Source organism: Ixodes scapularis, unplaced genomic scaffold (genome assembly GCF_016920785.2).
Source record: "Ixodes scapularis isolate PalLabHiFi unplaced genomic scaffold, ASM1692078v2 PGA_scaffold5__190_contigs__length_132052651, whole genome shotgun sequence".
NCBI classification, from domain to species: Eukaryota; Metazoa; Arthropoda; class Arachnida; order Ixodida; family Ixodidae; genus Ixodes; species Ixodes scapularis.
Genome location: NW_024609880.1, coordinates 62,381,986 through 62,404,462, shown reverse-complemented (window position 1 = coordinate 62,404,462; position 22,477 = coordinate 62,381,986). Strand labels below are relative to the sequence as shown.

General features: G+C 44.3%; 1 protein-coding gene across 1 annotated transcript in view; it reads left to right on the top strand.

The window, feature by feature from the left end:
* The window catches only part of LOC8031667 (histone acetyltransferase KAT2A), a 28,196-nt gene extending 8,817 nt beyond the window's left edge, over positions 1-19,379 (top strand). Inside the window, exons 7-21 of the mRNA XM_040206142.3 lie at positions 778-968; positions 2,652-2,843; positions 5,025-5,128; positions 5,487-5,648; positions 6,271-6,330; positions 9,652-9,725; positions 10,312-10,520; positions 11,668-11,794; positions 12,974-13,084; positions 13,172-13,315; positions 15,927-16,041; positions 16,131-16,161; positions 16,278-16,347; positions 16,458-16,542; positions 18,286-19,379. Coding sequence (XP_040062076.1) covers positions 778-968; positions 2,652-2,843; positions 5,025-5,128; positions 5,487-5,648; positions 6,271-6,330; positions 9,652-9,725; positions 10,312-10,520; positions 11,668-11,794; positions 12,974-13,084; positions 13,172-13,315; positions 15,927-16,041; positions 16,131-16,161; positions 16,278-16,347; positions 16,458-16,542; positions 18,286-18,482 — 1,872 coding nt within the window. The 3' untranslated portion in view covers positions 18,483-19,379. The remainder of the gene's footprint in view (positions 1-777; positions 969-2,651; positions 2,844-5,024; positions 5,129-5,486; positions 5,649-6,270; positions 6,331-9,651; positions 9,726-10,311; positions 10,521-11,667; positions 11,795-12,973; positions 13,085-13,171; positions 13,316-15,926; positions 16,042-16,130; positions 16,162-16,277; positions 16,348-16,457; positions 16,543-18,285) is intronic.
* The last annotated feature ends 3,098 nt before the right edge of the window (positions 19,380-22,477 follow it).

Genomic DNA, 22,477 nt, shown 5'->3' with positions numbered 1-22,477 from the left:
GCAGCGCATCATAGGGGAACGCAAGGAGTCACAACATGATCAGTCAGACCCAAGTGCAGATGTGTGAACCAGCCGTGGTGTTAACAGGTCCAGCAAGTTCTATTATAACGTGCCATTGTTTATGCACGCTTTGCCACATTCATGCATGCTTTTTCGTACATATCCCTACGTCATGATCACTCCCTAAAAATTGAACCAATATTCGGTCGCGCTAATAAATTCAAGTTCTCACCTCTTGCCCTCTCTATTACAAACATGAATTCTCTTACTGACAAAGTTGCCACCGAATGGGATCCTTCTGTATTTCACAAGAAATGCTTAGCTCTGCTTTTGTGATTATTTTTATTTTCCATTTACTTTTGCATTTACATTTACTTCGCCCCTTTAAAATAGCTCACGTGCATGTGCGAACGTTGCTCTTCATGTTAAAAATGTCTTCGTGGAACCTGTATCTTGCCTTGACTCCACTTCTGTGATTTCCTTCTATTTTACCTTTGGCTCATTATATTGCTCTTTCTAGAACCACCAATGACTATGTCTAACTTTGTTTCCCCAGTTCCAATTTTGCTTATGTATATTTGTGAACTTTCTGAGTATACTACAAAAGCGTTTTAGATTTTCTGTTTTTTCGCGCTTCCCCTCATGTAATACATTCCTAGGAATGTCGTCGAGGGCTGTGAACTTGAACTTGAGCTACGGGGATTAAGACGAGGGCCGGCATTTCCGACGACACCCGACGACTGCCGTCCAACGTCTCCCTGTCACTTCTTTCGACAGGCAGTCACCAACTTCGTGATGCACAAGTTTGGGCACCTGTCGCAGAAGGAGTGGCAGACCATGTACGACCTGGCCAAGATGTTTCTCCACTGCCTCAACCACTGGAAGCTGGAAACCCCTTCGGCCAGGAAGCAGCAGCGGCAACACTCCTCCAACGAGGACGCCGCCGCTTACAAGATCAACTACACCAGGTAGCTGTCGGGGCAGGACGGGCTTCGGGGCACGGGTTCTCGAGTTTGGTTCCACCAAGAACCCTCGGCGGTTCCCCTCGGCTCTCAAGCATCCTTGACCGCCTTTTCACCCGAGTAAAGTGTTTTCCCAGTTTATGCACAATGTCGGCAGATCTGAGTGGTCCACTGATACATAATTATGTGGAAAACATCCCTTAGCATGTGCATTTACCTCTACAAGGTCTAAAGGTTTCTTTGACGATTTGTTACATCAATAGCTGCGTTCGATTTATCTACACTTTTCTGTCCCCGTGCAGGTAAATCGAATGCGGCTAGTGTTGACACCAGGAATTTCTCATCTGTCATTTAAGAGAGATAGGCACTCCTCGTGGTAGGACGAGCATCGGACAGCAGAACTATAGTTGGTGACAGGCTGAGAATGCTTGCAGTAGAATCTTTGCCTCGTGCGCAGGCTCGTTAGCTTTCGTCAGGCTTTGAGTGCACGTGTGCCGAAGTGTTATCAAAGGCTGGAGGCAGAGCATCTGCTGTATCCTTAACCTGTCACCGACTATATTGATTTATGGCACCCTACAAGTCCTTATGCTTGACGTCGACTTTCTGCGCCATGTTGTCCAGGCTAGCATAGTTTCCACAGTGCTGCAGCCCCGGATCGCTGGGAGATGGTAGGGCTGCATCTTGTGCCACATTTACAGGCACATTCGTATGCAGAAGACGTCAAACGAAGTCACAAGCTTGTGCAAGTAGCTTTGACAACATTGGAACACTGCAAAAACTACAATAGCCCTGACAGCGTAGCACAAAAATAGTGCTGCCATGCGACTCGTGCAAACTCTGTTGTGGCTGTAAAGATTTTCGATCCGACAATTTCAACCCTCTTCAGTGGCCAATGAAGCGATCCCCAAATCATTGTGTACCCTACCAATGTTGCCATAATCCTTTGCGGGTACACGGACCACAGTTTGAGAACCACTGTTGTACCAAAAGGAAGGATGCCGATATGTTTGCTCTCTGTACCGTTTCCGCCCTCGTCCCGATCCTCCTGCACAGGGCCGCCATTTCGAGGACTGTTGCAGTGCCTAGGCACGATTCTGAAACCAAGTGGTTAGTAGCTGTGAGGACATCTAGGCCTACTTCAGAGGGAGTAGTTTTTCCCAGTGTCTCGATGTCGCATCTCTTGTGACACGGTCCTCCTGCGTTCGCAAGCAGCAATCGCCGAACCACAAATTACTTTGTCTCGTCATCATTGCTAAAGTTGTAATTTTTGTGCACTATTTATGCACAAATTTACGCATGAATAATGCGTTTTTATATCTTTATCTGATATCAAGATTACCACCTCATATCTTTGAAACAATTTTGTCGCAAAAAGAATCATTTGCGAACCAGAACCAAGTGTTATCATCAGCACCACGATGGTGGGGACAATGATAACTAAACACTTCGTCAAGCGAAAACATTGCATCCCCGATTGGCTGCTGTCGCTTCAAATGTCTCAGAGTGGTCAGAGCTGCTCTTCCGTCTCTAGCCAGACATGATTCCAGCAATTTACGTCGCAGCATGAGGATCTAGGGAACAACGTGCCAGCAACCCCAAAATTGCCAAGAAAATTGCCCCATCCGAAGCAGACCTTAGCCGTCGCCCTAGGCTTGACCCGCTTACAAATCGGCTCTCGGGGACTCGCAGGTGGCTGTGCTTCTGCCACGTGCCAGCGTTCTGCGACAGCCTGCCGCACTCGGAGACCACCATGATCTTCGGGAGGACGCTGCTCCGGTCGGTGTTCCAGACGATGCGTCGCCAGCTGCTGGACAAGTTCAGGGCCGAAAAGGACAAGATGCCTGCCGAGAAGAGGACGCTCGTCCTCACGCACTTCCCACGGTGAGGCTCCTTGTTCGGATATGGCGCTACGCATCAAATGTGATCCCGAAGTGGCAACAAACAACGTCGCGGGAGTTGGCGTGTCATGCCACTGAAAGTTATGATCCTGGCGTGTGGTCGTACAGGTCGCGGCAGGAAAGAGAAACGAACGCGAGCGTCGCTGCCGTCTCATCGCTCTGTCTCGTGTCTAGTTAAGTTTCTGTGAACGGTAAAGCTGAAGAGAGACCTTTGCTGCTGTGCCATCGCCAGGTCTGTTGCAAACAACAGCATGACCTTTTTATGACATCGTAAGACTGTAATCGAGGGACCGCAAATGCAGACTCTGTAAACAGACCAGTTCGGAGACGCCTTCATGGTCCGAGACAGCGCCAACCGAGCGAGTTTAAATGGACTGATGGTTAGGCGGAGGAATTGTGTTGCAGGTGGCAGGAATCATTAAGCCTTTGAAGGTGGCCTAGAGCCATCTTTAAACGGAAATTTTTAAAAAGCAGTGGCGAACAAGCTTCGCTCCTATTCCTCTCTGCCGGTGCAGAGTTGGTGTACTGTAAATAATGGTTATGTTGATGGCCTCATATTTTGCTGTTTTTTTATATAGTGCTGGTTTTTAGGATATTTTGTGGGAATGGAGTGTCGTGAGGGAGTGAACTGTTCTACGGAGCTTCCAGAAAGGAGCCTGGCTCATTCAGTCAATTGGGGTTCTCCCCGCAAATTCTGTAAATTCTCGAGTTCAGGACATTTACAATTTCCAGGGTGCTGATGGGAGGAGGAGGAGGGGGCGATTGCTGCACCTTTTTGTTGTTCTCTGCACTCTTTCCACCACGCAGCAGTGATTTTGTTTGCCGGGATTATGCAGTTCTCTTGCATAGTGCCACACAAGTCTGCAAAATATGGAGGAAGGTTGGACACAGTAGCGGTGGGCAGTCAGCCAGACTGGCGGGCGGCAAAACCACTGACGCCCACTGTGGGGAGAACCTCGAGTCATATATGGCTACTATGTACCTTGATAGCAACCATGTAGCAACTTTGAGAAAACTGTGAGCAGAAGTTCATACTCTTCCTATATCTTTATTTCACCTTACAGTGGTAGTAAAGCAGCCTGCATTGGAATGCATCTCACCTTTTTGTAGCCTCGTTTCTACCTAGTGAATCAGACTTGAGTAAAATGTGCTTTTACTGCATCTGCTTGAATATGATGCAACCATTTTATGAGGTTCTTTGCATGCGCTCGAATCTGTCACTAACGTGCGAAAGAGACTAAAGGTGAGATAAGTTTTTTATGGCACCTCAAGGCTTACAAACACTTACAACTTAGTTTTAATAAATATTCTGCTGATTTTTTATGTGCATATTGGCCTGAGCACCTTACCATTTTGAAATGTTTGGCATATATCCAGTCTGACCCACTTTTCTTATATCAGATTCCTTTTTATTTGTGGTGTTTGTTATATTTTTACTGCATTTACTACACCAGGGGTTCTCAAACTGGGTTCCGGGGAACACAGGGGTTCCACGAGCTGGTCTCGTGGGTTCCGCGAACACCCAAATTGCAAACCCCCTCTCTCCCTCCCCCGCAGCAGGCTGCGCGGCAGGACCATGCAAAGCGCCTTCATCTCACTTTGTACTGACATCGCGATTGATATTGTGGGGACATATGGGAAGCAACACGAGCAAAATTGCCTACAATTGTGCATCTGTTGCTTCTCGGTTGGCAAATATAGAGGGGGGGGGAGTGTTCCGCGGCAGTTTTTTAGGCTTCCTGGCCTTCCGTGAGACCAAAAAGTTTGAGAACCCCTGTACTACACGACTGACCTTACTTGAGATTTTTTGGTCCCACTATCAATGTATTTATTTAGAATTACAGTTTGTCGTTTTTGGGACTGTTTTGAATGTTCTGGACTGTATGAATAACTTTGTGTTCTAAGGTAGGTTGATTTCACTATTTACTGGGGTGATATGATTAGAAGGTGACTTGACCACCTGTCTCGCTCAACTGTGCGAGAGGCCAGTTCTCTTCTGCATGGCTGCTTAGCATCTTAAATGATTCCGATTGTCTAGCAAAGTGCCGAAAGATTTTTTGTGTTCACTTCTCCGTCACCAGCATTTATACATCACTGACATGCACCAACTTCTTGGGGCCAAGAGCCTTTACTTGTTTCCTTGTGCGGTTTTGCTGCTTGACAGATTCCTGTCCGTGCTGGAAGAGGAGGTCTATGGAAGCAACTCCCCGATCTGGGACCCCGACTTCAAGCAGAACCCTCCTGCAAATGCCACAAGCGCCGACAGAAGTGAGAGCGGCAGTGACCTGCAGTCTTCTTTGATTGCATGTATTTGGAGTGATGTTTGCCAGGGTTAGAATGGCAGCTACCATGGCAGCTATCATTGACATAAAGTAGTAGTACCTAGTCAAGTATCCTAGGTCTTTTGGTGACACGATTTTTGTATTCACAGCATACCTAGGTATTGAGCTCTGCTAAAATTATGCAAGTCGTGGGCTTCTAATGTACAGACAGGTCCCTGGATATGCTAGCAGTGCGAAACAAATGTTTAAAACCGATACACTTGCCTAATGTACACTAAGGTCATTTGTTGTGATTCCTTGGAGCTGGAGATTTGCCATATATTTTTCTTCGCTCGAATTTCAAGGTGCCACGAGCAACGGGACCGCCCATTCGAGAGGCTTTGAGAAGCTTGCCGTCTCCAGCTCACCAGGCTCCGGTGCGGACAGCTACACCACGGTGCACCTGAGCCCAGGAACGCATACGTCTAGCCGTTCCTCCAAGGCCATCAGCATACCAGATGCCCAAGGTAGGACACCATATGTGCATGCATACACCCAATATGTACGAGGGACATCGACAATTCAGTGTGCCTGTAAAAGTGGCCCCGCATTGTAGGCGCCGTGAAAGTGGAAGCCATGTGTTAGTCCTTGTGTCGTGTTTAATTGATTGCCATGAAAAGCAGGGTTTCAGCAAGACAAGGCAGTCTGAAGGGGGCATGCATAACTGACACTGGCAGCACTAAGCGCAACAGTGTTTATGCAAACAAGCTGTTGCCGGTTTTTTTGTGATCTCCTAGTATCAAAGGGCCATCACGAAAAGAACTAGTGTGGTAAATTATTTATTTTGGGTACTAACCTAAGTGGTAAAATTTGATGCCCACCAATACCCCTTTAAAAAAAGTGTGAAAAAGGACTGACGTGCTTGCGCTAACAGCGTCGCACAGCGTATATTTTCAGGCGCAATCTCAATCGTACATCTGCTCGACTCTCGAACATGCCATCAACTGTAGAGGTCTATGCGGTACCTACTACATTTGAAGCACAATTTGCTTCAAAATTGAACACGCCATTACCATGTCCAGTTTCTCAGTCAACATTTTAAGGACGCTTCCACCTTGTGTGACGTTTCCCGTGCGAATATGTTTGCAGGAGAGAAGCGGCTTAATGATGAAGCCCACGCACCGGAGGCGAAGAGACGCAGGATAGAAGGTCAGTGCAGCTAAACTCTCCATCATCCAAATGACTGTAATTGCAGTAATCCTGTCACCCAACAGTTGTTTCACCCTGTCTCGCATTTTCCACCTCTTTGTTGTGCAACGTCCTGTACCTTAGTTACTCGAGCGCTGTCAACTGTCATTCATCCAATGATGATTGGCATCTCCCAACTGTCATTGAGCTCATCTCAGTTTTCGGGTGTTACATGGTACATAGGCCTAACAACCCCAATTGAGATACGTGTTAAGCCACACAGGTGAAATCAAAACCAAGATTGATGTCACTTTTTCTTTTTAAGAATAGATGCAAAAGAATTCATGCACAATTTTCATTTAATATTAATGATTAAAACAAAAGAAAATGAACTTCTTTTTTGTTTTTAGAATAAAGGAACAATGGTTAGAATCTCATACGAATTTAAGCAAGAGAGTCATAACGAGTCTTATCGGCGCTAGTAACGCAATGGCCACTTTCACGGAGCATGGGCTTCCGCAAAGTGCCGTGATCGTTCTAGCGGCAGCTCTGGGCCCGAATGATACCTCTTCTGACAATATTTGCTGTTACGGTACTTTATAGATACCTCCCCCAATCTTTCGCAATAGTAAGTGCTTCGCTGGCGCTCGCTATGGGTGGCAATGCGGTGGATGCCGCCATCTTTGCATTTCCCCTGTTATTTTTCTTAAGTGCAGTGAATCTGTAGCGCGTTATCTTTTTTTGTATTCAGTGAATCTTTAAAGACTTAAAGAAGTTTTAATGGATTGGAACATGGCGAATGTCACACCTGTTTTTAAATCGGGACCTAAAGCCAGTGTTAAAAATTATTGCCCTATTTCATTAACATCGATCTCATGTAAGTTGTTTGAACACATTATTTATAGTAACCTTTACTTGTTCCTGGATTTGACAAACTACCTTTCCCCCCCTCACAGCATGGTTTTTGAAGCGGTTACTCTTGCAGCACACAGCTGGTAGAATTTTATCATCATATATCCAGATCACTAGACAGCAGGAAATATGTCAGCTGCATGTTCTTAGACTTTCTAAAGGCATTTGACAAAGTCCAACATCAGTTATTATTCTATAAATTGGTTTTGATAAAAATAGATCCAAACGTCCTGAACTAGATACAAAATTATTTAGAAGGTCAAGAGCAGCGTGTTGTCTTAGATGGTACTATATCCACATCAAATAGGGTTACGTCAAGTGATCCACAAGGGAGTGTCTTAGGGCCTTTACTTTTTCTCACATACATAAATGACATCACCAAAAATATAGTCTCATGTTAAACTGTTCGCCGATGACTGCGTATTATACAGAGAAATAAACATGTCAGACGACCTTGCCATATTACAAACCAACATAAACATTTTATCTTCTTGGTGCAATCAATGGAAAATGAGCCTAAATTTAAGTAAATGCAAACATATTCGTTTCTCGAGAAATGAGCTGCACGATTCTCAAAGCTACCTAATCAACGGGATTGTTTTATGTACTGTGTTCGAGTATGTCTACCTAGGAGTGCTATTCGCTTATTCCCTAAAATGAAACAGCCATATAGAACATACAATCGGAAAGGCTAGTAAAATGTTTTATTTTATCTGCCAAAATTTTAGATCCGCTTCACGAAACATTAAAGGAACATTTTATTTTTCTTCGGTGAGAATGATCCTTGATTACGCGTGTGTTGTGTGGGACCCTTATGACAACTTCCTTATGAATAAACTAGAAGAAATTCAAAATCAGGCAGCGCATTTTGTACTGAACAACTGGGACTTTTATGCTAGTGTTAGAGATATGAAAGCTATGCTGGGATGGGAAACACTCGAATATAGAAGAAAAAAACTAAGGCTAAAATTCTTTCACTGTGTCTTTCACAACAAAACAGGAATTGATAAAGCCACCTATCTTATGGAGCCATCCTACATCTCTTCTTGTTGTGATCATTTTAAAAAGGTTGTTGTTCTAACTTGCAGGACTGACGGTTTTGCTAATTTATTCTTCGTCAAAACTGTGAGAGTGTAGCGACCTCCTGGAAGATATTGTGTCCATTGCTGATAATGATGTTCTCTTTTTCCACTTGCCATAAATTTTTCTAGAACCCCCACAATAATGCCCACAGAGCGATGTAGATACAATGTAAAAAAAAAAAGAAAATCTTTAGCTCTGTTGGGGCAAATTTCCATCACTTAACTGAGGTAGGCCAGCTCAGTTGAACTCGGTGATCGTTAGCGGCTCAATGACAGTTGGCGCCGCCGTGTAACTCTGGCCGATTGTGATTGACTCAACTGTCGTTGGCTTAAACAGCTAAGAACGCTCGTGTAACTAGGTTATTAGTTCACCCCATTTCTCTTGTTCTCATTTCCATGTGCAATACTCATGAGCCTACCTGTGTTTTAACTTTACGTTTGTTAGCCAGCTTCCCGTTGTGACATCAGCTGCAGCTCCTCATGCTTTGTTTCCATTGCCTTCCTCTGTGACAGTTCTTACAACCTCACTTCTAAGGGATACTTCAACGAAATTTGAAATATACCCTTCGTGTTCACAAATAGGCTGAATATGATCAAAAATATCCGTAAATGACAATCGCACACTTGTATTTTGAACCTGATGGCTGTATTTTTGTTATAAACGGCCCACTCTGGCAAACGCTCGGAGAGCACATCACATCCGCTGCAATTGTGACGTAGTTTGTCTTGGAACCTTACGTTTGGACGCAGCAGACGCTGTGAGCTATCGCAGCCAATCCCGCTGTGTGAATGTAGCCCATGATACACTTTCCGCGCATTGCTGTGCCCCCTCTCCAAGGTCATGTGACATTCACACGGCCCTGGATAGGCCCCGATGGCTCGTAGCATCCGCTGAAAGCAGTCGAAGCTCACCAGTGAGCAGGCCACCGCAAGTAACTCCAAAGCTGTCTTTGTATGAATTTTGAGTGACGAGTTAATCTTCTATAATCTTGTGGAGGGACAATAGCGACTTCTGGGACACAAAAAAGCGAGTCTCAGAGAGAGAGTAGTTCCTCCTTCAGCTCTACTCTCGTTGTGGCCGGAGGCGAGACGGTTACCGTCACTACCTGTCAAGGTTCCTAGACGAGCATTACAAACGATGCGTTAGCAACATCCACCAGGTGCTCTTTGCTAATTGTTTGATTTGTTTTAAAATTCCTTTTCGTGTGTTTTTCAACAAGAGATTGGTGTGTCTGATGTGCTAATGCTCCATTGAACACGAATAGACCAAGAAATAAGCGCCAAAATTTTGTTGTAGTATCCCTTTGATGTTTTCTCGTATAACATGGTGTTCAACCTTTCCCCCTAGGTGATCTTCCTGAAGAGGTGATTGCTCAGCTGGTAGCCACCATCACAGACCCCAAACAAATGTTGGGACCAGATGTGAGTGCAAGCTTTCTCATTCCTATGCTTTGGCCCATTGTTTTTTTGTTTTTTTTTGGTGGGGGGGGGGGGGGGGGATTACACAAAATTGGAGTGACGTCGTGGGAAGAACAGAGAAGGTAGAAACATAGAGATCGTAAAAGGACATCTGTTATGTTTTGTGGGCCAGCCTCGTTTAGAGGCGAAACTACAGTCTAAGCTCCTTATAACAGACCTGGTTACAACAGACATTTAGGTATAACATACTGATTTGTGAAGTTTGGTTGGTTTTCCTCTATGTACCATTGACTCAACTTCATATCTGCATACAACATACTGCTTTGACAACAGACCGAAATCTTAGTCAAAATCAAGGTCTGTTATAACAAGCTTAGACTGTAGTAGGGCCGAAATGATTGGCAGGAAGTTATCCCGGTCGTTGTCTGCAGTTCCTGGGTTTCTAAAGTGGTTGACTTTGCACACCGACACAACATATGTCTGGCTTATTCGCAACACATAGATACAATTAAGACATGCATAAATATTGTTTTTGTGGACGGGCGACATGTGTGGCGCTTGCAACGGAGCCCGCGGCATTTTTGCGCAGACGAGCGGCTTCTCGGAGTTGGCGGCGAGGGACGAGGCGGCGCGTGCCGAGGAACGCAAGGGGCTCATCGAGTTCCACATGGTGGCCAACGCCCTGAGCAAGCGGGTGGACCAGCAGTCCCTGGTATGGCTGGTGGGGCTCCAGAACGTCTTCTCCCACCAGCTGCCAAGGATGCCCAAGGAGTACATCACCAGGCTCGTCTTTGACCCGTGAGCAGCGACTCTGCGACCATCCGTAGTGCTGTAATAGCCCGCTGGCAAGAGCGCACGGCGTCTTCCTTTGCAGGCCCCTCTTCCCATACTCCGTCTTGCCAAACCTTGACAAATGGCCTAGGCTATGGTCCCAGTGAGCCAATCGGTGTATCAGAGTTGAAACACGCGACTAACTCTCTAGCTACTGCTGTGCTGTCGACGGGCGGCGGGGAGAGGGAGGCTGGTTTCGTACGAATTTTGAGAGAGGGGCTAATCTTCTATGGTGGTGGTTCTCAACCACAGACGTTTCGGGGACCACTTCTGGATCGGGAAAAGTAATAAAAGTAATGGCGGACCCCATCTGCCCAAGGGGTGGGGTGGGGGGTGGGACGGGATGATATTGAACTATAGCAATGACAAACAGGTAAATAAAGGAAACTAGATGTGTGCAAACAATCTCTGTAAGCCTGGAACAGGGAATAAGCTACCCTACTCACTTGGTGCACATGGTTTCATCTACCTATATAGTTTTGCTAAACAGCCAGCATCAAAAAAAAAAAAAGGTTTTAGCGCTCTGCTTTATTGATGATCAAAGGCTTCAAGGACCCCAAGAAGACCTTCATGGACCCCAAAGGGTCCGTGGACATGTTGGGGACACGTGGAACAGGGTCTGGGTAAGAGGGAGGTTAATCCTTCCCCTCTTTTCTAACTACTTGGGTTATGCTCTCGCCCCTGTAACAATGGTAAGGGCTGTCATGCGTTTCGCCTCTGTTGCATTGATTGGCTCAAAGGGGGACGTAGCGTTTGCTCTTTGCCGAGTTGCGGTGGAACAAAGTATAGTTTGGTTCAGTATGACTAAGTTACGGACTTTCCGGTTTCAACAGGGAGACTGCGATAGACATCCGTTGGCATCAAAAATACCAAGTCGGTTAAAACTGAAAACCTTGGATTTCTTGAAATGTTTTGCTTTAGCTAGGACTGTTTTTGTAAACATCCTCCCCTTGTAGAGTCCGTCCGAAGGGGGTAACGGAAATGCGCCGATTTTTCTTACATATAAACACCAAGAAATCTACGGGCTAAATATAATGTTGAAGAGAGTAGCTTTTTGCTTTGCCCTGGGAAGACAAGGTTACACGAAAGGACGCTTTGTGTTTACTGACCGCAGGAAGCATCGCACGCTTGCTCTGGTGAAGGAAGGCCGCATCATTGGCGGGATTTGCTTTCGGATGTTTCCGGGTCAGGGCTTTACGGAGATCGTTTTCTGTGCCGTCACCTCCAACGAGCAGGTCAAGGTGAGTAGCAGGTTTTGTGACTGCATAGTTTTTTTTTTTTTTTTTTTTTTTCATTGAATCTTTGTGACACGTTTCCCCACAGTGTAAAGATTACTTGGGCAGTTAAAAGTGAGACTTAGTAACAGATAGAGCAGGTATTCTCAAACTTTTTCGTCTCAGGGAACCCCCCCTTGTTGCTAGCCGACAGTTTTAGTGCATTGACAGTATAAGAGAAAATGGATGACTGCAGACAGAATAAGAAGGCAGAGGGGTTAACCTGGGACACAGTGTAAAATATATACCGTAAAATACCGGGCAAGCGCCCACTCAAACTTTGGAGATAATCGCAAAAAAATGGGGGATGGGCGCTTGTCCAGTGATCAATTCTACATAGAAATGTACTGTGCATATTTTCTCAGATCTTATAGATTTGGGAATGGACACTTAATGTAGAGTGGGTGGATGCGTGGTATTCTACGGTATACATATTAGTTTGAAGGGTGAAGTTTCTTCGCTCGCAACATCAACTCAATCTGTGGAAAGTTAAACTAGGGGGGGGGGGGGGGGGGGGGGGGGGGTGCTTGTGGAACCCATGAGACCAGCTTGTTCCCAGTGTCCCAGTGTTCCACGGAATGCAGTTTGAGAACCCCTGGGATAGGTAAAGTAGACAAGAAATTCGGCCAGAGAAAAGGTTTCTTTGGTCGTCGAGGCTGCAAAGCAGCGTTTTAGGTATTCAGCACGTAAACGGGAGGCATGACTGTCACAGTTGAAGATGCGCAATCGGTAATTGTGGATGTTCTCAAACTGGGTTCAAACCCAGGGCCCTCAGAATACCCTCAAGGTTCCCTTAGCACCCTGCTCTCTCAACCGCTCCAATCACCAAGTCAAGTGTTTTCACAGTTTAGACACTACTCCAGCCAATCTGGTACATTGTCTAATGTGCTAGTCTGTAGTCACTGACGGGATGAGGGCAACAGGGTGTTTCTTTCTGATCAACTGAAACTCCTGTCCATTCTAATCCTGTCGGCAAGTACAGAATGCGTGACATTTGATGAAACATTGAGGCATTAGAAAAGGGGTGCGAGTTACGCTGTTGTACTAGAGGCCTTTTAACGTGGCCTAATGCTGCCTTGTTATTTTCAACTAAGCCTCTTATAATAGCAAAATCAACACTGAATGCACTGTTTTTGTTTTTCCTAGGGTTATGGGACTCACTTGATGAACCACCTGAAGGATTATCACGTGAAGCAGAACATCCTGCACTTCCTGACTTTCGCGGACGAATTCGCGATTGGCTACTTCAAGAAGCAGGTCGGTTCGCCATTTTCCGGCTCTCGTTGCAGACGACATCCGGGCCTTTGGCAGGTGGTGCCAATCCCTGTCCTTTGTTTGTTTCAGGGATTCTCAAAGGACATCAAGCTGCCCAAGTCGGTCTACACGGGGTACATCAAAGACTACGAGGGGGCAACGCTCATGGGCTGCGAACTGGACGAGCGGATATCCTACACAGCGTTCACCCACGTCATTAGGAAGCAGAAGGAGGTCTGTACATCTGGTGGCAGTTTCTACCATTTACTACGATGTCTGCTCGAAAATCGGTTGGCGGTCTGTTGAGCACACCTGGCGTGTATGCTTTCCTATAAGCTGAGCAGTCTTGGGCAGTAACTAGTTACTTGTAATGCATTACCGGTAACTAGTTTTTTTTTTTTTCAGTAGCTTGTTACTCTAACTCGTGATTGCTTAATGAAAATAGCCTGTAACTGTAGCAGGGTTACCATTTTTTCGGAACTAACTGTAACTTCGTTACGGTTTGTTTGTATGAGTTTATTTGAGACAGCCTTACAGGAAGTCTCAGGGGACATGGCTAGAGGCACTCTGATGAGGCCACACCACCCTTTTGGCAACAGTGGTAGCAAAACAAGAGACACGAGAGTGACATGCCTTCACTGCTATACAGTAAAAAACAAATACAAAAGAAAACAAATAAGAAACAACCGGTGGGGTGCAAACAGAGGTGGCCTAGTTTCCTATAATATTACATTTTGCTTCAATAGATCTTTAAAACATTACACTTTTTTTGTGCTATCACATGCATTTATCATTCAAGAAGATTAGGACATATTTTTCGTTGTTTTATTCATCTGTAAATAAAATTTCTGTCACACTTTTCTTATAATTAAGGGGTGACCTGGCACTATTTAGAAAGTCTAAAATAGTTGGATATTGGTCCAAAAATTCTGGTGTCTGAAAACTTAGCTTCTGATCTCCATACTTTGCCCATGAACGAGATTTCATTATTACATTTTGTCGTAAATTGTACGGGCCAATTTTCACGGGGTATTCTGCATGGAACAACAATTTCTCAGTACGAAATTGCCGCCGAATCTCGAGGGACAGTTTATATTTGTTTAGATCTCTTAAGCTTAGTGTAGATCTCTTAAGTTCTCAGATTTATGTGCAAAAATATTGCAAACACGACCACCAAATCGTCTCGCAACTTGTGAAACTGTCCAGAGTCCTGATACAGGAAAGGCACAAAAAACTGCTGCAAAAATTGTCTAAAAAAAGTAAATAAAAAAAAAAAAATTAAGTGACCCTGCTTGGCCAAGTTGCTCCTGCTGACTGGAAGGATGGGGAGGTTTGTGTCCATACCTGCCGTGTATGGTACATTGCCCACAGCGCACACCAGATGTAGCAAAGCACGACATCTCTAAAGCATTTCTCTTTTTTTTATCTGGCAGAGGGCACGAGTGCTTTTCGCGTAGGACAGTTTTTTGGTGATTGTCACCCCAAACTCCCGCAGGCTTGCGGCTCGACCGATTTTCCGAACCTCGTCTTTTTGCCGCCAAGCATACGTTTCTTTTCCCTCCAATTTGATCGTCTAACCTCCAGATATACACTTGCGGGGTCTCGACATAGGCCCATTTGTTCTCCCTTCCCCCTTTTTTTTTTTTTTTTTTTTTTTGCAGCTTAGGTTGTTTGTAATTTTGCCAAAGAAGGAACTATGATTGGGGATTTGCCCAAATACTGACTTAAATTATGATCTTGTTCAAGGAACTATTCACGGCAAAAATTGAAATGGGAAGAACCAAACATGTTAATATTGGTTGTTAGGAAAATCATAGTTTCTCAAAAAATCTGATTCCATGAAGAAGAGTGTCTTATGGAAAATCGATGCTAATTTAAAGGCATATCAAGGAAGGTTCCTCTTGAATGTTTTTTTTAAATATTTTTTGTAAAGCCCAAGCACCCGCACAACGCCAACAGCGCTTCCGAAGGCGTGTACTGGCGACAGTTGTTTGCTGCAAACTAAATTGGTTGAGGAGATTTTCGTCTGAGCACCTCAGTGAACGCAGAACGACTCGCACTCATTAAAATAGATGAGCTCGACGAGCTGCTCTTGTTCATCACTCCGCAGACGCTGGCAGCCATGTTTGTTATCGTTTCAAACCGAAGCTGAAAGGCCATCTTGGGATATTATTGAAAACAATGACACTATCTAGATTATTTGTTTCTCAAACAAAAAAATATTATCGATTAAGATACTATTATGGCACGGAGAGACAATTTTACAAACGACATTTCACACATCAATCATCTCTCCAACCAATGATGGCAGAGAAAAGGTGCTTAGTTTTGTAAGCACCAGGCAGGGCCTAGAGCAGGGCTACCCCCACCTAAATTGTGCCTAACAACGTAAATATTGCGGTGTCTTTTTAATAAGATGTTTTACGCTGTAGTGATACACTAAGGCACGCTTGTACGATTCATCCAGATTGAGACAGGCAGGGGTGGGGATTGAACGCGGGGTCCCTGGGTTCTGCAGCGTGAACTTTCGCTCCATGCGGTCTGAGCTGCGGCACATTAACACACTCGGTCACGAATCCCCCAATTGTTTTCTTTTCTTGACTAGATAGGGAGTGTGTGTCCTGCTGTTTCCAATCGTGGTTTCCTTTCCCCAAAGCTGGTGAAGCTTCCATGCTGAAAAATCACTTGTGCTGCATAAGCCATTTTTCAAAGCTTTGTTGAGCCTGAACTTGCCGACATTTATTTAGCCACAAAAAAAAAAAAAAAAAAAAAAAAACGCTCAAGGGAGAGCATGTTTCTTAACATAGTAGGCTGCTTCACTTATGCCTTCCTTCTATTTTCAAAGATTGTCAAGAAATTCATCGAGAAGCAGCAGGAACACATGCAGAAAGTGTACCCCGGCGTCCCCTGCTTCAAGGAGGGCGTCAGAGAAATTCCCTTGGAGAGCATTCCAGGACTGCGTGAGTGTTCTCGGACCGTTGTCCTGCGTTGTTGCATACCTTGCGTCGTGTCCCATCGGCTAAATTACTGTTCCTTGTTTGAAATGCAGGTGAGGCAGGTTGGAAGCCAGACAAGAAATAGTAAGTGCGTAGGCCTCGAGGGCCTAGGCGGTCGACTTATTCGACGTCCTTGCACTAGCTATTTTAGCGGGATAACAGCAAATGGCTTGTGGATTATGTTCTTTCTTTTTTACCAGTGTGAAGCAAGAGCAGATTGACCCCGATCAACTCTATCAGGCCATGAAGTCGGTTTTGATACAAGTTAAGGTATGTCTCGTGTTTTGAGAGGCCTTGTCTGCTTTTTTGTGCTGTAGCTGTACTTGGTATGTGTGTAAGTTACCGGCCTCTTGGCATCATATTTTTTTTAATGTCTTCAGAATCACAGTAGTGCGTGGCCTTTCCAAAAGCCAGTGGAGAAAGCAGAAGCTCCAGACTACTATGATCACATCAAGTATCCAATGGGTGAGCAAAACTCAACTGTCTTTCACAGCACACAGTATAAGGTGGTGCTTAAGAACAGACCCAATAATTTGCAAATTAAATTGATTTTTAGGTGTTTAGAATAATGAAACATAACTGGCTAAAATGCATTTAGCCAGCCTCCATAGTTTTGACTCCATAGGAATGCTGCTAAACTTTGTTTCCTACGTATGAAGATTAAATTTTCTTAGAAAAAATAAAATGAATTTCTATTTAAGGGGGAACACTGGTCTTGGAGCTTTTTTTTCTTATTTTATGACCAAACCCAATGAAACTGCACAAGCTTGTTCAGCTTTCTGTGCTGATTTCATATATCTGGTAATTTCTTCATTCAGTAGAATTGTCCTGAAGATAATTAAAACTTGCCTGGCTTTGTTTGGAGGAATGATAGGGAAAATACTGCTCAACAAAATATCCTTTTTAACACGTGGCCAGATACTACGAAGTGTAAAGAATACAATGTTGGGAGTACTTTTAAGATAAACCCATTATTAGTGATTTTACAACATATTGAAGTTCAGTGCTCAATGCATGGCTAACAAGTAATAAAACTAAAGATCAAATAAAAAATTTTCTATACTTATATTAAAAGATCTGCTCTCAACATTGTATGCTTCACACATTTAGCAACACATTTCAAGAAAGGTTATATTTCTGGCTGCTGTAGATGCCGAGATATCCCTCCTGCAAAATTTCAACGAGTCCAAAAATTGTGTTATGTGAAAACAATGTTTTAGAGTCAACTTTAATGCACATTCAGCCTGCATAGACATAATAAATTGATTTATAGCTTGAATATTCATCCACGAAATTAGAAGCGTGGTAGATTCAGAAGAACAACAGCCATCGCCGTTTTCAAAAGAATGCAGTTTTAGGAAGTTTTTGGCTCCAGAGACCCATGTCCCCCCTTAAAGCCCGACATACACTTCATGCTTTGTACCTTTGCTCATTTTCTCCTCTCCTTGTTCGACGTTTGTTTGAAATATTAGCTGCCGCTTTTGAGGCGACAGTTACAGTACCCCTTGACACCGAATCAATCGGGAAACGCGATGTTGGAAGGCCCCCACAAAGCATGTTTGGCTTTGCCGGGCTTTAACTTTGCGAGCGCCATGCCCGAGTATGCTCTTGTGTGGTTTCAGTCTGTTCCCTGCCACTCTTGACTTGCGCGTGTATGAACAAGTGATGAAAACAATGCTTTATCTGGTTGTGGCACTTTGTGACAGCATGTGTTAATGTTTGCTTAGGCAGCTTTTGCTTTGGTGTGCTCCTTCGTTGTTACATGATGACAAATCTATGTAGTTCAGTTTCGCGCCTTGTGGTGAACGCCGAGATCTAAAAATTACCGATGAACTCTGTATTCAACGACTGTGAAAACTAGGAAGTTACAGTTTCTAATAAAAGAAAAGCCGAGTAAGGCGACCCAAAAGAGTGACCTCAAGGTGCCACTGCATAGTACCGGGTTTCGACAAGTACAATACTAGAAATATTTTCTTAATTCCGAGGCATGCAGACTTTTTTTTTTTTTTGCCTATAGAACTATGTTTTTTCGATAAATAAATATCCTTCACGAATCCTGCTACAGTGTTACCAAGACCAAAATTCGCATTTGGTATGTGGGAAAAAAACCTGGCACTCAAAGTTAATGTGCCTTGTGAGTTGTAGCAAGCATACTACGTTACCTCCCTGAAATGCTGAAATGCATTCACTTCCTTTTCGGTGGGCCAGACTTGAAGACGATAACGGAGCGGCTGAAAAACCACTACTACGTCCACAAGCGCCTGTTCATCGCGGACATGCAGAGGATCTTCAGCAACTGCCGAGCATACAACAGCCCGGACACAGAATACTACAAGTGCGCCAACACTCTGGACAGGTTCTTTCAGAATAAAATGAAGGAGGCAGGCCTTTGGGACCGTCAGTGACAGGCCATTGGGCAGTTCAAAGTGTGAATTCAGTTGTAGTATCTTGTTGTCATCGTATGCAAAAAGAAAAAAAAAAATCGCAAACAAAAAACAAGCGGACATTGTACGTGTCAAAGTTGTCTGTTGGAAAGTTTATGAAGAGCCTGTTCTTGCAGTGTTGCTCGTGTAGATGTTTTTTGTGTATAGAATGCGGTATGACCAGACTCCTTAAGTTTTGCTAGCATCGAGAGACGTTTCATACTTTTTTTCTCGTTTTTAGTGGGGTAAAAATATTCTGCTGCATTGGAACTGGACTAATTAACAATGTATGTTATTGTTTGTTAAGTGGAATGGAGATGTCCTTTAAAAGTTGCACACCCTCCTCACCTTTGGTTTCTTGAGCGAATTTCCGTGTTTGTTCAGTGACAGGAGCAAGCCCCATCCATTTGGTTGTCAGGAAGAGGTGCACAGAGTAGTTTGCCATTTTCTCACTCTGCTGTTCGAGGGCTTTTGGTATTGCTGGCAAACAGGCAGGAGAGCTTTTTTGAGGTTGGTCCTATCTGCCAGTGTGAAGAGGGAAAGGGAAACGACCTGCAAGACGACATCGGTCACGTGGCGCAAGATGCCGTGCGTGCCAAAATCTTTGATTTAGAGAATGGCGGACTCTGAGTCATAATTACGACACATTGCAAGTGTAGCTACAGACTGTTTTCTCTTCTGTGCTGGAAATTTAAATTCATCTCCACACTGCATCATTTTTTTTTTTAAACATTTTTTTGCATTTTGCAATTTATTCCATGTCAACCAATTTCGACAAGCATAGAACTAGTGTTTCTCTTTTCTTTAATGAGCCACGACAATCTGTGGTATGTCTTGTTTTCTTTGAAAACGAAGGAAAATAAAATTGTCTCATCTCAACTTGCCCTTTGTTTGGTGTTCAACTGCTAGAGAAGCAAGGACCTTGCTTGCGGTAAAGGGGAATCTCGAGGTAGCCAATAATTTTTCTTTCGGCGACTTCATAGAATTTGTTTCGTTCAATCGAGTATGATTCGTTTACCTGCATATTTCAGACTATTCCCTCTTTGGAGGCCACGCAGGATGACGAAAAGTGCCCGTGATACATTGAAACGTGGCTCTTGATCCTCGTAGCTGATACCGCGTCTCCAAAGCTCGTAAACAAGAAATAATACATGTACACGTGGCAAGACAAACGGAGAGAGAAATTCTGGAGCACAACGAGCACGTTCGACGTTCCAGCGGGCGTCGTACTGCATTTCAGCTTCCAGAATACCTTTGATTGGATGCATTTTGTTTCAGTGCATTAGTAAGACGGGAAACGCCAGAAAGACGGGGTAGAGTGGTGTAGTGGTTAGCATACCCAACCGAATATTGGGAGACTTGGAATCAAAATTATGGCTCTGCCAAAGATTTTGTCTTCCGGTGGTTTTGTAGAATTTCTTTTTAATTCGATTGAGTATGCTTCATTTATTTGCACATTTTTGATTACCGTAATATCTTGAGATGCCCCACCCTTGAAAGATACCCCACGCCTATATTTAGCCTTATTTGCTATTTTTTCTTTCCACTGAAAGGTAGCCCACTCCTAGTAAGTGTGGTGTTAGGATCAATGATGACCTCGGCGTAAATACGGCTAATTGGATATGGCGCGATATAAGCAAACGTTACCGACTAGGACGTTATCTTTGCTACACTACCCCTCGCCACAATAAGTTTGTCAGAAACACATATATTAAAAATAGCTTTTTTTAAACTTTTCTCGATTGCACTCCGAAAGTTAGCTCACTCCTTATTTTCACCCAATTTTCTCTTGATTTTAGGTGGGCTGTCTCCCGGGATATTACGGTATTAGTATACACTGTATACACAAGCACTCCGGTAAATCACATTATAGTTTAGTCGTGTCTCAAAGAAGACGTCTGGATGTTTCTATCGAGGCATTGTGGCAGGAAAATGGAAGCTATGCAAAATCTTTATTGTAAAGTTGTTGCTTGGGCCAGCTGAAGCGGAAACAAAATTCCTAATTCGGCTCGACACCCTTGCTGGTGTGATGCAACATCGACACATTCACGTCATTCCTGTTTAATACATTACTCGGTCTTTCCTCCGGGTAGAAAAAAGGTTTTTGCATTCCACCTTTCAGCTGCGGCGGAACTATACAATGAGAAAGTCGATTGAGACGTGCCTTTCCGAACATGAGAAAGCAAAGGTAAGAGGGAACGGCCACGCCTGTAACGAAGCTTCACCGCCGCATGAGGCATTCCCTTCAAAGGGTAACAAGCATCATCTAGGCTGCGAGTTCCCCAATTGTTGTAGCATGCCCGGTAGGTAGTTGGCAGAAACAATGTACCCTTCTAAGTGGTTAATGCACAGCACTGATAGGGCTAGCTCTATTGGCACGCGGCCTCGAATGGTGATGTCGTTAGTATTTTAAAGGGGTCAGCATGATGGTCGTCGCACGACACCCCGACCTGGCATTGCGATGTCACTTGACGCCGTGACATCAGGCTACACTGATGTCACTTTACATAGTCACGTGATGTAGGGTCACAGGACAATGTTCTTCCTTGATGGCCATCGGGCAACAATATGACATCACAGAGGACCTGTATAAACGCCCATGGCTGCGGTGAAGCGTTAGCCCCAGCCGCATAAGCGCTGGTAGTGTAAGCTTGTAGGCGCCAGTAGCTAAAGCTCACGTGACCTGATGTCCTTCCTAAAAGTCGTCCTTGATATCATCCTAGAGTTTGTCCTAAACGTCGTTCCTGATGTCGTCCTCAATGTGTGTACGGTATAGTAAAACCATTTCATCACCTTACCATTTCCTTTTCTAATTGTTTTCACCAAGTTCCCGTAAAGGTACCGCATTTCATTGCGTTTGGTCGAACTGACAAAGCTGCATCAATTTCTCTCAAAGGCTGAATCCTCATTTGTAAGAAACCAGTGAATTTTCAATGGCCGTAGAAGAGGCAACATAGTCATTACTACGACTAGCATGTTACCGTGCCTTTCGTATCCTTCAATTTGCGCTCAGCGCCATGAAGTCGTACCTCTTTAGCAAGAAGCAGACAAACTTAGTTTTTTTAGTAGGCCCCTTGGCAACTGTCCAAAATTTACACCAACCAGAAGGCAACTTTTGCAAGTGCCGATAGTTGTTTACCAGTACTACCCAGCTTGGTGTGGCACAAGCAAACTCTGTAGCACTCGCAGCAAAACCATGCCGCACGGTAATAACTAGGACAGAATTTGTGCGCTAGAAGTGTGGAGCTATTCATTTATTGACCGAAGATGGTACAATGCACCGACACCTGCACCGCAGCAACGTAACAAGGACAGAAGCTTAACCGAAATTAGGAAGTATTAGGATCCATTGTTGATTCAACACCTGCAGTGAAAATGAAGTGCACACAACCATCGTGAATGACAACGACAATGTGCTGGACCTCTAGAGTTCCTCGTCTCGCCGCTTGCACCGAGGCAAACAAGAAGTAAGGCTAAATCACGGTGCACTTTCCCAAAATTTCTCCTGTGCTTGTTCTCTCTCTTGAGGGCACTTCGGTTTAGCGCTTTCACTTTGGTCGTACCACGTGTTTTGCCCCTCTGTCTGTTTTCATAGCCTATGACCAAAGGTCTCGGAGTAAGGTTCTTTAAATTCCTTCTATCTCGAGAAACAGCCACTCTTCCAAGAGTGATTGCCGGAGGAAATCCTCCTGGTTGCAGGGTGGTGCAATAAAGTAGTGTAGTAATTAACAATGCAGATACTACGAAGTGTTTGGCACATAATGCACCAATGGACAACTCAGATCTAACAGTAAAAAAATAATGAAAAAACCCTTTACTAGGAGTAGGGACAGTTGAAGAAATTTGCGAGCTCAGAGAACCCCCAGGGGACCTTAAAGAACCTTTAGGTTCCTAGAAACCCGGTTCTGAGAACACAGTTTTTTTTTTTTTCTAACCCGAGTCCCTAGTAGCTTTTTTTTTTTTTTTTTTATATTTCC